This window comes from Cyanistes caeruleus, chromosome 3, assembly GCF_971803275.1.
Source record: "Cyanistes caeruleus chromosome 3, bCyaCae1.hap1.1, whole genome shotgun sequence".
Lineage (NCBI taxonomy): Eukaryota > Metazoa > Chordata > Aves > Passeriformes > Paridae > Cyanistes > Cyanistes caeruleus.
The window spans coordinates 103,625,831-103,636,142 of NC_141703.1; the positions used below are offsets into that span (position 1 = coordinate 103,625,831).

Consider the following 10,312-nt stretch of genomic DNA (forward strand, 5'->3'; position numbering starts at 1 on the left):
CAAACGACAGAGATGATAAACTCTGAGAGTAAAATCTTTAATCCTTTTCTATTCAGTTAGGTCACAAAGCACTCAGTACCTTCCCTGGCCTCTAACAACTCAGCAGAGCCTGTGCACTGCACACACCCTCCACTCAGCACTAGAAGCGGGTGGAACATTTACCAGTCACCTTAAAATCAGCCCCAGAAAAAGCTTCAAGGAAACACAGGAACTGAGCACGAGCTGGAACTGGTGATGATGGGGAAATCAGTCTATCTTCATCATTAATAAAACCAGAGATTACCCTGTAGACCAGTAGACTGCACCCAAAAAGGCAGCCCAGGCAGCCTCAGTCGAGGGGACAACTGTGGTCCAGACAGGGCTGTCACAAGAGACATTCTGTGGCTTTCAGCATTAAGACCCGTAAAACACGTGCAAGACCAGAAAGAACTTAAAAAAGTTGCCAGTAAGGTGTTGGTTATTTTTAGATTCCCAAACAAGTAATGGCATATAGACAGAGAAGACTTAATTCTAGTACCCCATTAAAGAAAAAAAGTTATAACCTTAGATGCCAAAATTAAATAAAGTTTGTCACTTACTACCACCAAATAATTAAAATATTCTAAAGTAAGAAAATTACACAGTAGTGGGAAAGTCCCTAAATGAAAAAAAAAAAAAAAGGTCTTCAAACAGGTGGGAAATAAAATAAGAGATACAAGCAGAATTTGAAGAAAAGTAGCTGACACATGGAAAAATAGGTAATACCAAGAAGGGAAATGCCTGTGCAAGCCATCTATAAAGCTATTTAGTTGTTAAAAAAATCATATTTACAAGCTTAAAAATGTTCTCTCGTATATCCCCACAGTTCTATATCAAAACAAAGCAAAAGTTATAATCTGCAAAGTATAGGAATGCTTTCTTAGTCATAACCTAAGATTTCTGGGATATAATATAGTATTCAGTCCTCTAATCAGGTCATTTATACCTAGGCACTGTGAAGTATTACGGGGAAAAAAAAGTACTCTTCCAAAAACTGTGGTCCCAGGAGAAATTTCTGTTTCACAGTAACTAACTTTCAGAAGAATAAAATGAAACCAAAAATGAAAGGGAAGTAGAACAGGAGTCTGGCCCTACCATCTCCTCTTCTGAAAAGAATGAAGAACGTCATGTGTGAATGCACACCCTGCCTTTTTCAGATACTTACTTTAAAGCACACACACCTGAATGTAAATGAATACTATTTTCAACTTCCATTTGACACTCTCCTTTTTTTTTTCTGGCCTAATCCCAGTAAAAACACAGCTAAATTCAACTTTTCAAAGTGGCTTCATGTTTTAATGGAAATTTGATTGAAAATCTGAAAGTGTCATTTTTGGTTTGAGAACAGGAACAGAAATTTCAAGCACAGGTATCTGACTTTCCTTGGAGCCACCCAGCTGTGAGAAGGACACTTATCACATAAACCATGTGTGACCTCAAGCCTACCATTTGCTATTCAAAAAAGTAAAAACTGGTTTGCAATACAGCTGCATAAATCACAGTCCAAAAGTTTTACACCTCAGAATCAGAACCCAATGTTCAGTGAACATCCTCTTCTAAAGGGATCCCTCTGCATCTTGGGGTACAACACCAGAGAAATGATGACAACTGGCAGCCACAGGGGGATAGAATGCCATTGTATCACAAATTCAGTCCATGGTAAGATACAAGGGCCAATTAGATTTAAATAGCTCCAGAACATGCCTTGAAAACACTTATGCCTCTCTGACAAGCTTTTACTAAATATGTTGTTTTATGTCTGCTTATTGTAAAGATGAAAATATGCTTTCACCTGATGGCTAAAAAAGCTTAAGTCAAGCATATTTTAAGCACAATCTGCATTTTCTTGGCACCTAAACTTTGATAAGCTTGACTGTTGCCAATTAGTTGATAACAGAATCATTTTTAAAAAAATACTGTGCAGAGTATAATTTTTTTTTCAACAAGAATCCACCAGGTAAAATCATTCAGAAACCAGCTATAAACAAAAGCATCAAGTCAAAGCTGTGCATCACAGAATAAAATTTGTTAGAATTTGCATACCAATATTTCCAGTGCCCTTAAAAACAAAACAAAACGTGTTTTACATACACAAATCTGTGTCAGGTGATGTTTTCAAAGTTAACCCAGCTGCACTCCAGCCTTTTAGCTGTTCCACATCACATATCCTTTGGATTCCACCTCTCCAACACCCTTAGAAGGAGAGATACCTTAAAACTGTGGACACTCAGTCACAACAATGCTGTCCCTGTTGAAGTCCCATCACCAGGTAACACCACATTTCAGGGAAACTATCATGCTGATGGCTTTCAACATGCTCCTGAATTTCATCCTTTATGGCAAAGAAAAGCTAATGACATTTACAAAACAATGAAACTATGAAACCAAACTGAAAAAAAAAAAACCAAAACAGTGCCTTCTTAAATTACAACAGTCTAGTCTGAATAGATCATTTTTATTGTGATTTTCAAATGCTTAGAATGAATGATGTTACTAAATACATGGGAAAACTACTCTATAATTAAAACAGATGAGAACTCAGAAAGCCTGTCACCAACAACTGAAGTCATCACAGTGTCCAGCTCATGGCATTCTGTGTCAATCTGTCCCTTACACCATCTTAGGACACAGTTCTTCCTTCACAGCATTTCACAGCAACCTCAACATTTTGAGTCAATGTTGCTTAACATTTCATTCACATTAAAGCTCAAACCCACAGATTCTGCCCACAGGAAAACTACTGTGTAGTTCAGTATGCTAAAACCACCCCTCTACCAGAAGATAGAGCCCTGTCAGTGTCAGCAAGAGTCAGCACACTCCCACAGCCACTCCAGAACACAGACTGATGTATTTGCCTCAAATACTGAGGCAGGGAGGCGTAACCCTCCACAGCCAAGAGACACTTTATCCACTTTTGAAAAATGGGTTGGTAACAGAGCACAAAGGTGGTATGGACAGGAACATTCAAAAGAAGTTTCATGAAAATTTTCCACTAGTGGTCTGTAGAGCTCTTAGTCAATTGCAAGTTTTGAAGTCCTACAGAAATCTAGCAATAATAAAAATGTAAACCCTGCAATAAAACGAGACAGAGCAAACTGCAATGCTGAAAGAAAGCAACATTTTAGATGGTCACCACAGCACACAGTACAGCTCCTCCTGATTTTACCTGCAAGCTTGTCTGAGGTGTGCAGGCACAATACAGTTTATGATAACATCTACATTCAGCACAGTATTAATGTAAAGTAACACGGAAAAATCTGACACGTGCTGCTCAGAACACACTGTGTTGCCAAAGTAAGAGTTACAAGTGTTCACAAAAAACAGCAAGAGATAGCATTCCTCAACCTGAGGAAACAGCAAAAAGCATTTCCTTTTGCTTGGCACAAAGCCTGAGCTTGTACCTTTACTTGGCACAAAGCCTGAGTTTGTACTATCATGGAAGGTATGCTCTGCAGGAAGGCACCTCCCCACCTCATCTTTCCTCCAGCCCCACAGCTTCAGCATTCTCTTCCTTTCATAAATAATAAAAAGGATGAGCTTATACAAAGCTCTCAACGTGCATGGTTTTGCGTGCAATTAACTCCTGTGATCCACATTATCAGCTTTTCCCTATTAATTATGTTTGACCACCCATTAACCAGAACAGTGGACATATCACAGTCCCAAGGGGAACGGAGGGAGCTTTCATCCCATGTATCACACACTCAGCTCCTTGGCAGAAGTCACATGTGAGTGACATTAGATTCACTTGACTACTGAAACTGAACCCATTTTCACTCCAGTCTAATGTTTTCCACTCTTGGCAGATGTTGATTTCTTTAACAGCACCCCAACTGATGAAGTGTAATCACCATCTAACAAAAGCCATCTCTATTTCATAATGTGAAAAAAAGACTGAACTCTACCCTGAATTCATAAAGTCCTTCTGAAATACATCATCACAAAAGTCACTCCTACATTATTCACCTAATAGTCCAACTTGTGATTTGAACCAAGATGCTACACTACCCCAGGCACAAGACAACAGGCCCCTGCTGAGAATCTGAATTCTTTCAATTTAAAGGTGTCCAATTGCTGACTGAAGACCATCACAATGTGATGACAACACCAACTTAGTCGCCAGGGTTTGATGGGAAAGTTTAATAACAAAGCCAGCTAAAAAACCTCAAGCATAACAAACAAACAAACCCAAACAAACCACAGGACAAAACAAACAAAAAAATACCCAAAAAAACCTATACACACACAACCCTTCACTATGACTCAAGGCAATCTTTCAAAATTATTTGAAAATAATCACAGTTATCACAAGAGACCTAGAAAGTGAAAGCCATCAGGATATTTCCATTTCCAAAAAATCTGCCCCCACACCTGTGGCTTTTCTACTCAGAGAAAGCAGAAAAGACGTTTCTCTCACAGGTCCAAGCAACACACACATACAGGGCACACACACACACCCTTCAGATTTTTAAGAGTTTTGTTCCCTAACAACAACAGAAAATCAATTAAAAAAAAAAAACCAAAAATACAACCAATTAAAGAAAACCAAAAATTCAGTACTTTAAAGGAATTTATTCCTAAATGAAAAAATGTAAGCAAAGACACAGCTCTTAAGCTTTTTGTTTACTTTTCATGCTAAATAATACCAGGAATGTCACATTTGACTCTTGACCAGCTGGGAATTGAAAATCAGTATCTTCACTAGAGAAAATGAAGAGTGATATTATTTTAATATATCTTTAGGCACCTCTGGGTACCTCAATAATCCCCCCTGCCACTGCCAGCAAAGGGGGGTGACTGATGCAGCTCCTCAGACAACTCCTGGCACAGGTGAGTGTCAAGAGATCTCCCTGCTGGTTCTGCAAAGATCTGGGCCCAGACTGAAAAGGCATCCTCCAAGTCCCCTGGGGCCTCAGGCTGATTTACCAACCTGGCCACTTGGTCCCCAACACCTGCAACATCCCTCAACCTCACCATTCACATCACTGGAGCTATAGACCCAGCTTCATGGGGACTGAAAAACTGGGCTGTCAACTGGGTCCTTCAGCAAGAGAAGACTTAGCCAGAAACAGAACAGAAATTCCATCTTTTGTTCTACCTTTCATTCCCCTTCAGTAACTCAAGTCCATGGACACCAGCTGAACTCACAGAATTAACATGGACACCACAGATCTTAGGCACAAGAGTGTAAGAAAGGCAACTGTTCAATTATCCTTCCACTTATCACTTTTTCAAATGTGAAATACTTTTCTATTTTAAGACAACGGTTATTTGGTTTTTTGACCTTTTCATAGAAGCTGATGGGTTTTATCATCTTTTGTAGCTGCTGCTCATAGTAGTTGTCAATATAAAGTTATCCTAAAAATATTGGGGGGGCAGAGAGAAGAGGAAATATATGTTAAGGATTTATTGCAGATATTTTAAAATAATACTACAAAAGGTTTCCAGGAAAATCTATAAACTTTACATTTCCATATTCTGAAGCAGTATTTTTCTTTCAAGGTGTAGACTGAACACATTTAAAGACATTATTTCAGACAAATTCTAATGATATTACTACACTTGTAAACTCCTGCACACACAATCTAAATTGTTACTTGAATTTCTGTGAAAGGTTTTCTGAAAATAAGTTTTAAACTGCTATTAAAGGTTTCATAACAGTGCTGATTCATATCATATTACATCAATAAACATAACCCTCCAACACTCAGCCAGCTTGCACAGATAATAAACAACAAAAAAAAAAACCAAAAAAAACCAAAAAACTGACCACACACACCTCCACCCACTCCCCCCAAAATCCATCAGAACAGTCACAAAACCAGAAGGCATTCAGCAGACCAGTTTGACAAGGGCTTCCAAAATTACTTTGAATCACTGGCCTTTGCACCTGACTCTAGCTTTCAGAAATACCAACAGGAATCTGTGTCAAAGGTGTAACTGCAAGTATTTTAAAGTTTTTTGATATGAACTTCTTAAATAGAGAAAAATATGTGTATATTTAAAAGTATAGCTCCACAGTACTTCAATTAATGTTTGTAAATTAGTTCATAGTTAGTGCAAACACTTTCAGAAAACCAGTGTTGCTATTATGTTCATCCTGGACAAAGAGGTACTAAAGCTCTGGGTACCAGACTGTAACCCCCCATATTTAAGCCCTCCAAGCTCACCTGTCACACAGTCCAAACACAGCTCCCCATTCATGGGGTGATGCAGAAACCATCCTCATTCCATGACTCAGAGGCCATTTCTCAGGTGCAGAGGGACACCTGCACGTTGGTCACAGGCAAGAGTGGCTCTGTCCCCCTGATGAGAGAGGGAGCCTGCAGCCTCTTGGATGCACCAGGCAACCCTGAACTCAACTTTCAAAATACAGAGATTTTAAAGGTTTGTATTTTAAATCCTTGGAAGGTTGCCACCTATTAAGATGGGTGAAAAAATAATTTAAAAAGAGTACACAGCTCCCAAGATACATTCTTTGGGTACCAGGTGCTCAGTAGATACGTTGCAATCAGCTCCTGCCATTCAGGACTGTACCATGTCAATTGGTGGAGACATGACTAGCATCATCTGCACGAAGCAGCTATTGCTGTTAGGAAGAAAAAATACTCAGTGCCCTATTAGTAGCTAAATTTTAAATAATGACATCAAAATTATGGGATAAGAACAGCAGAAGCACACACGAGCTAGCTCAATTTTCGCCTTTTTACCCCAAAAACAGCAAGAGAGAAGAATTTAGTATCAGACCTTGCTTTATGCAGGCACTACTTCAAGTGGTAAATATCCTTAAAAGTTTGTGCTTCTTTGAGAAAAAGAAAAATGAGCTGAGATGACACAGCTCTATTCTACTATTATTCTACTATTCCTGAGATTACACTGGCAATGCACTGCTGAATCACAGGTCTGAAATAACAGTGGGTGTGGGAAACCCAAGGACAGATAAAACAGCCTTTAAATCCGTGTATCAACCAAATGCCAGGCTCTCTCCAGAAGCAGTAGAACTTGATAATACACATTGCTGAGAGGCCAGCTAAGTGCCACCAATTAAAACCCAGCTTCTTCAATATGCTGTTCTGAGATGACCATCACAGTAATTATCAGAGCTGAGACAATGCTAAAACACATTTGACCTCCCCACATCATAACTTCCAGTTACCAGAAAAATCACCATTCACCCAGCCCCTGAACTCGCTGGGTAGGCAACACTGGCTGAGGAAAGGATCTGCACAGTACAAGGGGCAGCCTGGAAAGATATTCCTTGAGAAGGAAAATTGTTGTATGCAGCACCAGCTATGCAGGGCTTCCTGGAGTAGGGGAAATCCTGCAACACACATGGCTTAGTTCCTCAGGAGCAAAATGCCTGACAGAAAGGACTGGACAAGACAGAAATAGATTGGACAAAACAAGAAGCTACTTCTTTTTTAACTTCTCAAGATTACCTTTATTCATATGCTTTAGTCTTACTATGGACATTACCTGTAACCTTCAGACACTGAACAATGTCAGAGAAGCACACAAGGGCCATGAGCAACAAGAATAACATGATTAATTATTTGCTCCAGGACATAAATTACAAGTTTTAACTAAGGATCAAGATGACCAGTAGAAATTAAAGAAAAAATTTCTTTTGACCTGATGCAGCTGCTTTAACTACACAATAAACTAAAGACAGCTTCAGTGGGAAACAGGCTGTCTGTAGTCAGAGCATTTATTAATACAAACCTATATCTCCAAGTGCTGCTAAAGTTTGACACACACTTCCTGTATGATGTAAGAAACCATCTGATGAACAATGTTAGGAACCACAGATCCGAATAAGGTATGTTGATGACTCAGGCATCTCTTGTAAACTCAATATATTTCTGCTTGTATGTGGTTTCTTCACACTAACAGAAAACAATTGTAACAAACTTTGAGGTCTCCAGAACTCCCTTATTTGTGGAGATTGGGTTTTTCCTCTTTCAAGGTAAGTGCTATGGTAGCCTCTCCAATGTTCCTCCACCCATACATCAGACCACTGCACCTTCACCATTTGCCTTCCTACATGCAAATATCTGATCAATGTTTAAGTCTGTCATCCAATTAGCTAGTCAATAGTCTCACTACGCAATGAGATACTCACTTTGGAGTCAAATAAAGCTTTTTTACTAAATACTTTTAAGATTTGCCTTTCCCTCATTCCCTAAATGCATGCAATTAGGGATAAAACAGGTAACAGGTAATGATCAAATGTTTCAACAGAAATAATCACAAAAATATCCATGCTATGAAAACACCTTGATATTTTATTGTTTCTCTAGACACTTACAAAAGTGACCATCTACCACATATGCTGATTACAGCTTCAGAATTACTACTAGCTCTATTTTTTACTGCTGCATGGATTACCTGACATATACAGCAATCAATCTTCGACCTCCTTTTGGACTTATCCTCGATTTGAAGATCAAGTTAATTTGAACTACTGACCCACAAGCAGAAGTTTAGCTGAAAACTAAGGACCCCTCTAGTTTAGCTGAAAACTAACATTTCTCCTTCAGGATTGATGTCAGAAAGCACAAATAGGCAGCACTGATCAGAGTCCAGAATGCACTATGCAACAGAGTATATGATGATAGATTAATGATATTATATTGATTGAGTCAATAATGTGATAATTATGATATATTAAGCAACCCACTGACAATAGGTTTTGTAAAACACAAACTTGCTCGGGAAAGTTGACATATGCACAGCAGCAACATCAGTTTTCAAACACAGCAGGCACATGTAGCAGAAAATCTGCTACATTAACCTGCGAGCACACTCCAGCTGAAAACAGAGAGGAACAAAATCAGCCCGTTCAGCCCTCGCCTTCCTGCTGAAGCAGCCAAAATCACTGCTAACTACTTCCAACTATGAGAGCAGTCCTCGGCCAGACACGCCCTCCCTCCAAAAATGCTTCTTAAATGCGAGTTGTACCACTTCAATCAATTACACCCTAATCAGCACATTCCCACTGTCCACTCTTAAAGCTGCAGCCATTTAACTACCACACCGACTATACCAAAGCACAGATATACCTTTTTCCTCTTACCAAGGCAGCACATGCCATTAAAACATTCATAAAAATACGGGAAGAGGCAACAGTCATACCACTAACCAGAAGAGTTGCGTTAACCTACAAGTTACCTTTGAAATGTTTTAAAAGCATTGCAATTTAATTTTAGACAATTCTCTTGACAGTTCGGTTCAAGCAAATGAAAAATTCAGAAGGTATCCTTTTTTTCTTCTTTTGACAGAGTAGCATTCTCCGTCGAGTCCTGGCGCACAGTAAAAGACTGGACGAGTCCCTAAACCCGGCACTTTTTCACTCCAGCAGGAGCGCGTCACTCGCTGGAAATAGCGTTCACCTTTGGCAGGCGCGGATGCCGGCGCTGCAGGGTTACGCCGGGCATGTGCAGCATCTCCCCCGGGCCCACGGGGAGCTCGGCCGGGACCCTGCCCTGTTCCTCCTGCCCAGCCCCGGTCCCGCTGCTCTGCCCGGCAGCCTGCGAGCGCAACAGGCCCGCTCGGGGCCGCGGGAAAGCGCCGGGGCTCCCCCGAGGGTAGCGCCGAGCCCGCGGCCGGGATGACCTGGGGCCGGGCCGGCAGCGGCACCCGCTGCGGCTCCGCGGCCGCGGGAGCGGCGGGGCCCAGGCGAGGCCGCGGCACGGGGAAGGCCCGGGAGAAGCTCGGCACGGGCGCGGGGGGGAATGGCGGGGGCCGGAGCGGGCGCGGCCAGGCCCGGGCGCGGCGGGGACGCGGAGCCTCTCCAGGCCGGGCCCCGCCGGAGACTCACCTTGGCGGCGCCGCCGGGCTGCAGCACGTTCTGCTCCACCGTCATGGCCCCTGCTCGGCTCCCGGCGGCGCCCCGGGCTCGGCGGGTGGCGGCGGCGCCGTGCGGCGGCGGCTGGGCCGGGCCCGGGCTGGGCGAGCGGGGCGGGAGGCGGAGCCCGAGTCACCGCCCGGCGACGGGGCAGCGCAGTCCCGCTCCGGCCCCGCTGCCACTCCCGGAGCGCCGAGCGCCGCCCTCGGCCCGGCTGCGGCTCCCGGCGGCGCCGCCCCGCGCACCTGCCCCGGGCGCAGCCCCCGCCCGGCCCCTTCCCCGCCCTGTCACACCGCCCGCCTCCATCTTGGGAGCTCCCGGCGGGAGCGGGGCGGCCGCGGCGGCTCGGCGGGGCCGCCCCGCTCCTCCCCCCGGAAAAGGGGTCCGCGTACTTCGTGGGCTGCAGGGGCGGCCACGCCGCGTCTCCTGGGAAGGCGAAGTTTGCCC

At 42.9% G+C, this 10,312-nt stretch overlaps 1 protein-coding gene across 6 annotated transcripts in view; it reads right to left on the reverse strand.

Moving 5' to 3' along the window:
- Window positions 1–10,022, reverse strand: part of USP25 (ubiquitin specific peptidase 25) — an 89,923-nt gene extending 79,901 nt beyond the window's left edge. For 2 of the 6 annotated variants that reach the window (XM_086883482.1, XM_086883480.1), the window contains exon 1: window positions 9,839–9,967. Coding sequence is in view for 2 of the 6 variants with exons in the window: in XM_086883478.1 (XP_086739604.1) it covers window positions 9,839–9,883 (45 nt within the window). In the remaining 4 variants the exon portion in view is untranslated. Of the gene's footprint in view, window positions 1–9,189; window positions 9,712–9,838 lie in introns of those variants that run through there. The other 4 variants (XM_086883478.1, XM_086883477.1, XM_086883481.1 and 1 more) reach the window with 4 other exon arrangements.
- Between the last annotated feature and the right edge of the window lie 290 nt (window positions 10,023–10,312).